The 12,946-nt window shown below is 41.1% G+C and overlaps 2 protein-coding genes across 3 annotated transcripts; both read left to right on the top strand.

Annotated features, from left to right (window-relative positions):
* Nucleotides 1–1,898: 1,898 nt before the first annotated feature.
* On the top strand, nucleotides 1,899–5,963 carry LOC311149404 (CCHC-type zinc finger nucleic acid binding protein-like). Of its 2 annotated transcripts, none has more exons than XM_084186588.1 (5): nucleotides 1,899–2,028; nucleotides 3,347–3,469; nucleotides 3,867–3,932; nucleotides 4,333–4,531; nucleotides 4,953–5,963. In XM_084186588.1, the coding sequence occupies exons 2-5, from the start codon at nucleotides 3,349–3,351 to the stop codon at nucleotides 5,068–5,070; spliced, it is 504 nt and encodes a 167-aa protein (XP_084042714.1). In that variant the 5' UTR covers nucleotides 1,899–2,028; nucleotides 3,347–3,348; the 3' UTR covers nucleotides 5,071–5,963. The 2 variants fall into 2 exon arrangements, with proteins under 2 accessions (XP_084042714.1, XP_084042713.1); XM_084186587.1 differs by having other exon boundaries at nucleotides 1,908–2,033.
* A 907-nt stretch (nucleotides 5,964–6,870) lies between these two features.
* LOC311149725 (haloacid dehalogenase-like hydrolase domain-containing 5) lies at nucleotides 6,871–12,414 on the top strand. Its single transcript, XM_084186934.1, has 8 exons — nucleotides 6,871–7,118; nucleotides 8,426–8,629; nucleotides 8,996–9,108; nucleotides 9,275–9,368; nucleotides 9,463–9,496; nucleotides 9,614–9,788; nucleotides 10,021–10,209; nucleotides 10,755–12,414. Exons 1-8 carry the CDS (start codon nucleotides 6,999–7,001, stop codon nucleotides 11,152–11,154), a joined length of 1,329 nt encoding a protein of 442 aa, XP_084043060.1. The 5' UTR covers nucleotides 6,871–6,998; the 3' UTR covers nucleotides 11,155–12,414.
* The last annotated feature ends 532 nt before the right edge of the window (nucleotides 12,415–12,946 follow it).

Genomic DNA, 12,946 nt, shown 5'->3' with positions numbered 1-12,946 from the left:
TGTGTTGAGATTGCAGTAGGCAGACTTTTCACCAAAATATCTATCAAATATCACCATTCTATCAAAACCTGAAACAAAAATGATATTGCTCAATTGCAAACATCTGTGAATCTGTGCAATGTATGGTGAATCAGCATAAAATGCAGGCAATTATATTATTCAATCATTTTTGTAGACTATATATGCTTTTATTCAGTTGCAGAATGAGAAATCCATCAAAAGAATAACAAGCACCCCATCATCTGGTAAAAAGAAGGCACTACCCATAGCCTAGTCAGGTGAACATCTACAATTAGGCTATATTTTTTGGCCTGTCTTTTTGACAAGAGATTTTATAATCAGGGTTACTAGATATAGATAAAACCTGCTTGGTGACTTGAAATAGATAAAACCTGCTAATCATTTGAACTTGAATATCAAAATATACTGCATCTATCTTATTTGAGTCATGCTGTTCTCATCATTAAATAGATTCCTTTCTCATTGCAAAGAAAAAGCTTTAAAGTGTTTGCTCTTAAATGGAGCAATAGGATCTTAGGATCCTATCTTACTTTCAAACCTTCTACTCACCATGTGTTCAAGATCAGGTCCCCAGCCAAAGGTCCCCTGAGGTAGATGACGACATCGAAGACCCCAGAGTTCTATTGAGGAGAAAGATCAGAGCTTTGGTGATGTGGCTCTCCTCACCAGCACAGACCAGCAGCCTGCTCTCCTTGATGCTATGGGCACACACTGAATGTAAGGGCAGATGACATCCTTATCAAAAATACTATAATCATTCTAATTTCATAGCTGCATATTATATAATCTCTCTCCAGTCAAATGCTCACCATTTTCTGATCATATATTTGATTTAATCTCATTCCAAAAATCTCCATTCCAACAACTACCTAATTCATATCCTGACAGCAACAAATACCAGGAAATACCAATGCAAACACTTTGTATGCAGCCTAAGAGGAAGAGGGCAGGGCTTTGTCACTGTAAGATCTTAAGGTATCCCATTAGGATGCAGTCTAATCATCCATCCCAGTGCAGTCAGCTGCAGTGTTGGGAGGAAACCAGGAAAACATTATTTCAGGGAAAAGTGTCCAGTCACTGGTATTCACTAAACCAAAATTATGCCATTTAATTTAGAGAATCTAGAGTCTTGATAAACAATGTAATTAAGGGTTTCAATATCCCACATCACCCTAGTGAAATTGGCCTATCCCTTCCACGTTCATGACTGTGCATGCCACCTTAAGAGAAGGATGATTGCATCTTTCCCACTTATTGATCTGACCATGCACTCAGAGCAGTGAGCTGAAATGCTTAGCCTCCATGATTCAGTGTAATGTCTGTCTCACTGATCAGCACTGTGTTCAAATAGCCTACCTATGATGCAACCTCTGTGTGGAACGGGGATGGGTCAGTCTGCACCCATTTATCCCATACACTAATATTCTTACACTTTATAGACCCTTTTACCTTATATCAAAATGATCCACGGTCATTGGCTATGCTCAATAGTGAATAACAAATAATTGTATTTGATTGATTGCCTGCATGCTCATGAGAAGACTGGTGTCAGTTAACACTGATACATAATATGTATTGTAGCCTACATACAGCTCTTTTAATGGAATATTTGGAGGTGGAAAGCTATTAGAATATAGCCAAAGAGGAATGATAAGTTCTTAGGCTACATGATTGTATTAGGCTACAATTGTAGCAATTCTACGTGTAATATATGTCAAATGAAACATCAAAAGATGACAATATGAGATCACCTTTGATTTGACAGCAGACAGCAGGAACGGGAAACCTGGGAGGCGGGACATGATTGCTGTCTTGTTCAGTGATTCGCCACTCCATGGAGGTGGTGTCCAAGCGCGCTCGTTTGCCATTGGTCCTGGAAAAAGACCATGCCCAAGTGCTGCGTTAGCGTTGACTGGATAGTGTGAATGATCACTAGAAACTCGTGTTCACACCGCATGTGGCGCAACGGAGTGAGGAGGCGTAAACAGCAGAGAATCTCGTAGCGAGGTAAGGTGAGTAATAAAAACATTTAAATATAAAAGATCACAGTATTTGTATTATGTTCGACCTTAGCTAATGTATCAAACTTAGAAGCGCCATAAAATGAATCTCCGAAATCATGTGTTTTCATGGCGATAATGGCTCGCTGATGTTAGCATTAGCCTTTCTAACGTTATTGGGTCCGTCCGTGGCCTAACTGCTACTTCGACTAGGTCGTTATGCGCGGGAAATTAGCCCTATTAAAATTATAATTTTGCCTCATTAAAATATGGCCAATGAATGTGTCTAACAATATACTATTGAAACTAAGAATTTGTGAATGTGGTTGATGACTGCAATTTTTTAAATGTTGAATGGCTGCTGCGCGGCCTAGCAATGCCACATTCAACAGAGGTGGTGTTTGCATTTTGCTACAGCCAGAAACTGCTGCAATCTCAACGTGACAAGGCCAGAAGGCCTCATGCACTGGTAATGCTTTTACCGAGGATAACTACCTTTTTAATGGATCTGCATAGAAAGTACCTCGGTAGATCAAATTGTCAGGGAGAATAAGCCATATTTTGCAGTTAACCAGGTTTGTGTTCGCTAGGTAGCTAGCATTGCTAATGTTAATCAACTAGCCAGACGTGACATGTGTTTCATTAGCTAACTTACCGACGTTGCTAGCTAGTTTGCTAGCTATCTACGCTAACATTGTAGGGTAACGTGTTAGGCCCTTTCATAGTTTATACCCGCATGTCAGCTTGCTCAAGCAGGGGTAGCCATGACCAAACCACCACGAAATGTAAATAATTTCAGGTGGCATATGGATAATTCTTTTTGACATTTTAGAGTAGTAGCCGCTAGCTAGATACCACCCACTGGGCAAAAACTGGTTGAATCAACTTTGTTTCCACGTTATTTCAGCCTAAAACAAATTGTGATTATGTTGAATCAACGTGAAACTAAGTAGTTTTTAAAAGTCATGCGCAGGAGGAAATTGTATTTTTACCACCCAACTTTTAACCTAAATCCAATGACATCAATTTTTTTTTTGAATTCACGTTAGTTGACAATTGGACCAAAAGTAAAAACAAAACTAGAAGTTGAAATGATGTCTGTGGGCAGGGCTGATAAGGCTAACAGCACATGGTTGATTGAGGTGGTCAGTCACTTGATTGAGTTGGTAACAAGCCATGGATGGGCCCAACTTTTATTGGCCAACCCTGACCTTTGCCTCCATTGTTGATTGTATCATTTACCATACCCTTAGAATTCCTGCCTCTTTGGAAATGACTAGCCAAAAGTGTGGTTTTAGTTGAAGTCTTTTCTGTTTTCTCTGCAGATATGGAGATGAGCAGCAGCAGTGAGTGCTTCCGATGTGGCCGTCCTGGGCATTGGATCAAAAACTGTCCTGAAGCTGGGAGTGGGGGGCGTGGCCGCGGCAGGGGAAGAGGAAGAGGAAAGGGTACCTTTCTTGGTTTTTGGGACACACCCTCACATTCTGCACAGTGTGTGAGACTGGCTTGTCAAGCAGAGATGTATGAACAATTCTCAGCAGCTGCCTTAAGTTTGCTGAGCACAAAGGCCTTTTCCTATGGGGAATGACCTGTGTTATTGGCTGCTTTCAGGGTTTTCACATAGTCCTATCACTTCGCTACCACTGGGATATCAAAACGACAAAGCATGGTTGTCTTAGTCACATCTATTACGTGATTATGTTGGTTTAGTTCACAATCGCATAGTTCAATGTCAAACGACATGGCAGCAAAACGATACATGTTCCTCCTCAGTTAGGGTTGCCAGTGTTTTTTCTCTTTCACAGATGAGTAAAGTAAACCTCTGCGTCACCTTTCCTCTTCTAGATCTGTTTTGCTATCGCTGTGGAGAGCAAGGTCACATTGCCAGGGACTGTGAACAGACCGAGGATGGTGAGAATAATTTTCTTTCCTTTATTGAATGCTAAGTACATGCCAATGGTTTTGTCAACACAACTCCTGGTTTTCGTAACGTTAAACTTGTAGTTCCAATATGGACTTGTTCAGCTTTACAGTGAGCAATAGTTGTAGCCTTCTTGTGACTGTCACTATGTACTAGGTCCTACTGTTATTCAGGATCTGGGGACACGTGGTATTTCAGAATGTTTATTACATGTTACAAACATTGTATAAAACAAATTCTTGTTTGAATAATGGTATTTTGAAAGATATGTATTAATAATTGATAGCCATGCCGTTGTTAATTGCTTTGAAGTAGTTCTGACAAAATGCCATATTACATGTTAATTTTAAGAACAAATCTTTAACATACAACTTTTTTCTTTCTCCTCAGCCTGCTACAACTGCCACAGGAGCGGCCATATTTCCAGGGACTGCAAGGAGCCCAAAAAGGAGAGGGAGCAGTGCTGCTACAGCTGTGGCAAGGCTGGCCATGTGGCCCGTGACTGTGACCATGCCAACGAGCAGAAGTGCTATTCCTGCGGAGGCTTCGGGCACATCCAGAAACTTTGCGATAAAGTCAAATGTTACAGGTGAGTGGCCACTTAGTACAAATATATTTGTAAAACAATGTTTGTAATAAATACACATGGTAACTACTCATACTTGCATGTTCCCATGTACAGAGCAAACTTGACTAACAACTGCTGAAAGCACAAACACACAACGCGTTTCGACAAGTCTTCTCGAGAGTGACATGCAGTCTCTGGTACCCCCTTCTTTTGGGGACATAAATGGTTCTACTGTAGTCTTAACTTATAGGCATGTATATACCTGAAGTGGCAAGCTTTCAAGTAGTTATGCTGTGTATGAAGATATATGTATGTTTGTGCTGTGTATATGGTCCTTCCGCTTTTTGTTTCCAGTTTAGTTCCCTTCTCCGCCGAAGCCATGTAAATGTTAACGCTTATGCTTGGTCAACTGAAATCCTAATGTTTTCTCTCCTCTTTCCAGGTGTGGCGAGATCGGCCATGTGGCTGTGCAGTGCAGCAAAGCCAGTGAGGTGAACTGCTACAAATGTGGCAACACCGGCCACCTGGCGAAAGAGTGCACCATCGAAGCCACCGCATAATCAGTGCCCTTTGTTGCCCCTCCTATTTTTTCTGATTGATGGTTGGTTGTATTATTTTTCTCTGAAGCCTCTTCACTGGCCAAAGGTTGGCTGACAGAGGCTAGTCCCGGGCCAGTGAGCCTCTCAACATGTAATATGAAGAAAGGGGTGGAAAAAAAAATATCTTTCTGCATTCAATACAAAAAATGTTTGTTTAGTTTGGTAGCGGTGTTATGTATAATGCTTTGTTAAAGAATCCCCCTTTCCAAGCCACTGGTGAACAGAGATGAATGAATGGGACTAAATATATGGGATATAGAGGACCTCTGGGCTTGTGGAAAGCGAGTCTCAGTAAGAAGGGAGTAAAAAGAAACCTGAACTTCCATGTATGGTTATTTTTGGTTTGTTTTAGTGGGATAACATATGAGTTGGCCAAGAGAGTATGACATGGGAAACAGTTCACAACATATGAGCCGTTTGCATCTGGGCCCTACAAGCAGCAAAGTGCCGGGCGATAACAAACTGCATGTTATATCGATAAATGCCATTACATTTTGGAAGAATTTAAAGAATCTACTGTTCTTTTATAAAAAGAAATCTGTTTACAATTTAAAGGAGTATCAGTAAATAGACCAAGGTAGACGTTTCCCCAAAAATTATTTTGGAAACTTACCTTGGAACAATTAGCATCAAAAACAGTTGTCAGATCATCAGAATTAGCAGTTATTTGGGAATGGAGAATGTTTTCACAGAAATCAAATGTTATTTTTGTACAATATCACTTAGACTACTGTAAAAAATTAAATTTGCTTGTACTCAGTTTTTAAGTCGGAAGGAAAACGCATCTGAAGTCGTAGAACATAGAAATGTAATTTTAAACTATCAATAAAGCGGGAGGAGCACGGGGAGGAAGATTTGTGTGTGATTGCATTTCTTTCCATGTTTTCTTCTAGGTCTTGTATTACTTTCTGGAAAGTAGTTGTATATATATTATGCCTTGGTCGGCAGTTCTGAGTTCTTTATGTTGAACAACTTAAAACAACCCTGCCCTAGAAATGTGTCATGTAACATTTTATTTTCAAATTCACAAAGAAACTCGGAGATTGTGGGTGGCCCCACATTGTCAGCAGTTACAGTACAGGACTAAGCAGGCTTTTCTTCCCAGAGAGAATATAGAACAGGTTGTGGCAAACTCCATTGGCTCAGATTTCCATGTCAAATTCCCCTCGGGTGGCACTTGCAGTGTAAATTTAGCCAACCTATATATAAAGACCCACATGTGCTCCGGTTGTCAATTTTGCAGTCGGTTCGGCCCTTATTTGGTCTCCTGTCTTGAACAGAAAATTGACATAAATCCATTGAAAACATGGATAAATACAATTGTATTACTTTGGTGCAATGCAGTAGACAAAATTCCTCAATCTATACTTCTAAAATGGCCAGTATCCTTGCTGCTGTTTTCCCCTGCATTTCTATTGCTCCACCTGATGTTCAAAATGGCAGCTGTGGCCGCAGTCTAGTTCTGCAGCTATTTACGGTTTTCAACCGTGCGCAATAAAGAAATGCCGTGTTCAAAACAACTGGGAACTCGGAAATCTCCGACTTCAGTGCGGTCAAGACAACTGCGAGCTCGCAGGGCAAAAACCAGCACCGACTGGGGAAAAAATCGTTTCGAACTATACTCCAATTCGGAAACGGGCATCTTTCAAGAGCTCCGACCTGAAGATCACTGACGTCATGATTTGACCTCGGTTTTTTCCGAGTTCCCAGTTGTCTTGAAAGCACCAAAAGGACGTACTACTTATCATATGTCGTCATTTCGCCGTGCAAAGAAAAAAATACACGGGTGAAAAAATCGCCAGAACACAACCCCAACCGAACAGCCAACTCTGCCCGCTATTTTTTTTGGTGCTTCATTATTTTACGCTCCCCGGTGAAAGTAGGCGGAGATGAGGGGACTCCTGCCGTTTTACCGTGCTCTGAACGCCCTGTGTAACCGACAAGTCAGGCGAAGAGCTGGATTTGCCGGTTCTCAGTGCGGGTTTAGCGGAACTGTGTCTGATAGCAAGGTACGATTCGAACTGCAAAGCTGTTGCTTCCAAATGAATTCTGCACTGTCAATTGATACATTGTAGCCAACGTTTCCTTGTAATAGGAGGAATACCAAATAATGTAGCATTGCAGCGGTATTTTTTGGGATGCGCGCTTTGTGTCCCTAAATGTTTTGTTTTTTCCCCCCATTAGTTTTCAAAATCGAAACAGGCACATTTTTATGTATCCGAATGTTACCGCCCCTAGGGGAACATACTTGTGAGGGCAACTAGCCTAAATGCAAGATGTGTGGGTATTTTCTTGAAACAAACAAATGAATAAAGACATCCACAACCCATAGTAATTTTTCATTTAATGCCATGCCACACCTCTGGAGAATTAAACCTACTATTGACAAAATATAGGTAAATGTTGCACATTTTAATTGCGGTAACAAGGCCAGGATAATAAGCCAATCAGATTTTCCATTATATGTCCAAACAACGTCCCCTTTGTTTATGCCAAATCGAGATCTTGAGTCGATAGGCCTAGGCTGAGAGTTTTTAGCCTATAATGTGGATGCTTTAGCCTCTGTTGTTGCGTTCTGCTGTGTCATTCCCAGGGGGGCTCGTCTGCCTTTGATCACACAGTTGCACTGTTCTTAGCAGTCAATTCTGCATCACACACGTTTTTTTGTTTAAATGTGGGTAGGGGCCATTTGATTAGGAAAAGAGATTGCAGTTCCATCACTATCCCATATCATCAACTCATTCTGTAATGTTGGCTACAATGAATTGAATACGTTTTTTTCTCTCTCTCTCTAAATAATAGGTATGTGTATCCATATGGCATATTGGGCCTGTCAGTAAAGTGGCTTTGATAAGACGAAAGGCCCAATAATCACAGGGCCTATTAATTTCTACCCTCACATCACATATGTTTATTTTCTCTTTATGTGAGCTGCCAGCACAATTCACATTTCCTTCCACATCTACCTAGAGGCTAGACTGTTGTAGCCTGATCCACACCAATAGCGAAACAGATTGTAAACTTACGAGATTTCAGGATGGTCTTAGACTTTTGAGTAACACCCAGGAAATATATGTGTGTTGTTACATACAGAAACTAAATAATTACTAGCCTAGATGCATATTTAAAACAACCACACGCATGGTCCTGCATCCTTTCTTGTCTGTCAACTCAGACCCATGCTTTGGGGATGTGGTTGGGTCTTATACTGTTGAGTGTAATATTTGTAATGATGCATGATGTCAACATTACAGTTTTATGTCATGTAGCGATCTAGAAAGTGGAATATGAGTCACTCTCTCCCTACCATCCTCAGCCACAGCCACGCTTTGGCCTGCTGTTTGACATCGATGGCGTGCTTGTCCGAGGAAAGATACCCATCCCTGCTGCAAAAAAGGCATTCCAAAAACTGGTCAACTCTCAGGGACAATTTGTGGTGCCAGTTGTTTTTGTCACCAACGCAGGGAATTGTATGCGGCAGATGAAAGCGGACCAGCTCTCACACATCCTGGGAGTGCCTGTAAGTGTCTCACCTACTCACAGCTCTCTTCTGCCACACACAATCTGTAATGATTAAGACATAATGTAATTCTAGTCCCTGTGTGGGCAGTTAGCCAGAACAATATGTGACTTACTGCACTCATGCTGTACATGATAATGTGCTGCATTGTCTGTTCGCTTTAAACGAGTTCTCAGCAACATGATGGATGAATATTAGGACCAGCAGAGGTAGACAATGACATGCATCGTACACAGCCTTTTGACAGGAAATTAAAGCGTATGTGTGTGTCTTGTTGCACAGAAAATCAAACCAATCAGGTCCTCTTGAAGATATTGCCTGCTGTAGGTCTGGCTTGGCCTATCTGACCGGTGTTTTTGTTACCAGATCACCATGGACCAGGTGATGATGTCACACAGTCCACTGAGAATGTTCAAGAAGTACCATGACAAGTGTGTTCTGGTGTCAGGACAAGGACCCGTCCTGGATATTGCCAAAAAGTATCCTTTTGAAATACAGTATTTATTGTCAGACATGATCAAAGCATCTACTTGACTTTTTGGCCTGATAAGAGAAAATATCTTAGATTTTACATAGAAATGAAGTAACAAGCTGATTATAATGACTATGCTATACATTGGTTGTGTAATCCTTAATCATGTTAAGCTTGGGCTTCCAGAATGTGCTCAGTATCGACATGTTGAGAGAGTCCTTTCCTCTGCTGGACATGGTGGACCACAACAGACGGCCCAAACTGCCGGTGAGACTCGGGCCGATGTATACATCAAAATCCATAGACAGGATATATTTCAGACACTTTCCTAAGCGCCTTCCATTTCTTATTTTCTTTTCAGTCCAGTCCTATTGCCAACCTTCCCACAGTAGAAGGTGAGAGCTTGTAAATGGATTATCTTCTTCTGATTGATCTTGTTGTTGAACTGTCACCGTAATTGCAATTGTATATCATATCCATCATATTCCACTTATTTTATCTTTCTGGTCCAGCTGTTATTCTGTTTGGGGAGCCCATTCGATGGGAGACCAACCTCCAGCTGATAATTGATATCCTGTTGACCAATGGGAACCTGAGCGGAGCCCACCAGACCCAGAAGCTGCCCCACCTCCCCCTGCTGGCCTGCAACATGGATCTCATGTGGATGGCTGAGGCCCAGTCTCCACGGTAACCACAGTGAATCAGAGCTGTTATTGAAATGTGGTGAAAAGGCAGGCAGATATGAATAGGAAGAAAGACATTCGTTTTTTTCACCATAGAATCTATTAATGTCCTGGATGCAAAAAGGGACTAAGATCATTGAAGTCTGGCCTTCAAGAAAACGGTTGAATGAGCTTGATTAGTTTAATTGATCATGTTTTCATTACATGTTTGCTTGTTAATATGACCTCAACTCCAGGTTTGGTCATGGGACATTCCTGGTGTGCCTGGAGAACATCTACAAGAAGATAACGGGTAAAGAGGTGAAGTACAAGGCTCTGATGGGGAAGCCCAGTGAACTGACCTACCACTTTGCGGAGTACCTCATCAGAGGCCAGGCTGTGGAGAGAAACTGGACACAGCCCATCACCTCCCTCTATGCTATTGGGTAAGACCCCTGTCATCACACTGTTGACAGCAAAAAAGGTGGCAATTTATTTTACGTGAAAGAATATACTACTAGGTAAAAAATGGGTAATCACATACTGATAACATATCATTATCAATACTTGTTTGTTTTTGGGGGATTCAAAGCACAGCTAGATTTAATCTGGAAGCTAGAGTAGTTGTTATAGGTGTGGGCTCTTAATTTGATCACTCTGTTGTGGCTGAGAATTTTCCTGCACCGCAGGAAATGCAGATGAGCTTAGAGATTTACATAAATTCACTGCACTACACGGTTATATTAACAGTATTGCACTTTTCATATAGCCTAATTTTGGCTGGCTAATAGCCTAATCACAGATCAAACCTTACATCGGCGAAAAAGTGTGAATGTTCAAATCTTGTTGTTGCAGGATTATATTGCTGCGACAATACTGTACAAATTAAGATCCTGCACCTGTATGTGCTGATGTCCTTGATGTGTGATGTCATTTCTGTACTACTTGATTCCTCTCCTTGATTTCCTTTCCTTTGTCTCTACTCCCTCAGGGATAACCTGATGACTGACATCTATGGGGCCAACCTCTACAGCTGTTACCTGGAGGAGAGGACCAGGAGGAAGAACTCCAAAACTGTCACCAAGATGGCCACTGGCACGGGCTCCAGCGCAGCCCTGCCCCAGGACAATGAGCATGTTGAGAACACCTGGGAGAGCGAGCTGGCACCCCCCTCCGCCACCTCCTGCAAGTCCATCCTGGTGTGCACTGGGGTGTACAACCCCCACACGGAGGTGCCCACTTATGCCAACCAGTGCATCAAGGAGACTGTGTTTCACGGGCACCGTGACTTCCGCTTCGACCCGGCGCTGGTAGAGCCCGGGCACATCGTGCAGGACGTGGCTGACGCCGTGGAGCTCATCTTTGAGCAGGAGAAGTTTGTGCCTCAGTAATGTTCTCAGATTGGTGTCGTCATGGAGACCTCCTCAGTAGAGGTCTCAGGTTGGCCTGTGCCGGCCATATAATTATAATTGATTATATTCCAATTCTATGGTTCTGGGTTTTAAAGGAGGGGGTTCTTCAAAATTGATACAGAGAAGACCCAACCAACTGATCAATATCCATCTGTCCAGTGTTGTGCAGATTTGTTTTGCATGATACGATGGACCAGGAGATTCCCTTAGTCCTTATCTGGGAAACACCACTTACTGAGTTACGCTGGACAGTGTTTACAACTTGGCAGGGCATTGAAGGAACTTAATAGAGGTCATATTCAAACTCATAACAGTGTAAAGTAATGTAGTGAGATTGAACTTTTATTTATTCTGTTGTATTGTTTTATAGTGGGCTTAAAGCGATTTAAGTTCTGCACAATTACCCGCCTTTAAGTAATGGCAAGTATTTTCTTAGTTGTGATTATGTACAAAGATTATGACAATATTTTTAAATTGTTAATCTGATTTAAGTGGTCTTATGTATCTTAATGACTACAATAAGTTATACATATTTGTATGAAGTCTATGTAATTCATATGTTTTCGATTCCTTCTCAAACTGACAATAATACTGTCTACCATACGTTTTGTCTGTTACATCTATGCATGCATTTCATAAGATAGATTTCATGCGTTATACTGTAGATAGATGGTTCTAAGATTAACTTAGCCTTAAGATGCTTTTGGGGAAACGGGCCATGTACTGTAAGAATACCTATTTGATATTTAGGGTGCAATGCCGTCCCTGTGCTATCTACGTTATTTCTAGCAATGTAAACCATGTAACCTGTATTTGCACAGAACAAAACGATTCATTCTCATTTACTGTTACCATATCTTGCTGAGCTAGTAAACCTGCCCTTAGTTGTAAATGTACCATTTGTCGTATTAGTTGTAAATGTACCATTTGTCGTATGTGTTAGAACTTTGACCGCAGATGCAAAGACTGTATCTAGCCACTTATATAAAATATAGGAATATAACATAAGCTATTTTTTCATAGGTGGATTAACCATGCATTTCAGTTGATGCATTACATGTTTTATAAGATGTTGTCAATGTCAATATTGCTTGTAGGTATGAAAATAGCATAGCCATAAAAAAAGAAAAAAGCCGGCTACCTGTTTTTCAGTGCTGATGATACAGCATGGGTTTGTTTACATTAAAACAAATGACTCCATAGAAAATAAAACATGCTTGTCTTCTTGCCATATATCCTACCGGTTTTCTTCTTACTGTCTTCATGCACACATCTTCAGTTTCATTAAGAAATATTCTCACTCTTATCTGGTGTTAACAGTATTAGAAAATTGGACAACACCTAAATGTAATGGGCATAACTAACAAGTGTCCCTTTGAATTATGGCCAGGCTATGCCTCCACCGGTCCTGGCACCTTCCAAACAGGCTATAAAGAGACTTCTAGGCGAGGTCCCTCTGAGGGTGATAAGTAGTGTTGACATGGGCCCTCCCTTTCCTCCCAGTATAAAATAACACAGAGCAGTCAGTCAAGTTGAACTGAAATGATTGTTCACTACATTGGATGGTTTTGATTGATAGAAAGTCACCCTTGAGGGAGCTTTGCCAATATTTGTTAAAAGTATGAAAGATATCGTGTTCTTTAGTAACACTATTTTACAGCCCATAATTACTTGGTATTTACTCAGAAACTACATGGTAACAGAGTAATTACATAATATTATTATTAATAGTAGTATAACTTCTCAGTCACTTGAGGATTTAATGTAACAA

Source organism: Coregonus lavaretus (genome assembly GCF_964263955.1).
Source record: "Coregonus lavaretus genome assembly, chromosome: 22".
Classification (NCBI taxonomy): Eukaryota; Metazoa; Chordata; class Actinopteri; order Salmoniformes; family Salmonidae; genus Coregonus; species Coregonus lavaretus.
This window is presented reverse-complemented; position numbering and strand designations above follow the sequence as displayed.

Excerpts from the sequence above, each read along its gene's own strand:
- LOC311149404 (XM_084186588.1), top strand. The coding sequence starts at position 3,349 with ATGGAGATGAGCAGCAGCAGTGAGTGCTTCCGATGTGGCCGTCCTGGG. Across the intron at positions 3,470-3,866 it reads GGGAAGAGGAAGAGGAAAGG|ATCTGTTTTGCTATCGCTGT; the intron begins GTACCTTTCTTG and ends TTCCTCTTCTAG. Across the intron at positions 4,532-4,952 it reads GATAAAGTCAAATGTTACAG|GTGTGGCGAGATCGGCCATG; the intron begins GTGAGTGGCCAC and ends TCCTCTTTCCAG.
- LOC311149725 (XM_084186934.1), top strand. The coding sequence starts at position 6,999 with ATGAGGGGACTCCTGCCGTTTTACCGTGCTCTGAACGCCCTGTGTAAC. Across the intron at positions 8,630-8,995 it reads CACACATCCTGGGAGTGCCT|ATCACCATGGACCAGGTGAT; the intron begins GTAAGTGTCTCA and ends TTTTGTTACCAG. Across the intron at positions 9,109-9,274 it reads GTCCTGGATATTGCCAAAAA|CTTGGGCTTCCAGAATGTGC; the intron begins GTATCCTTTTGA and ends AATCATGTTAAG.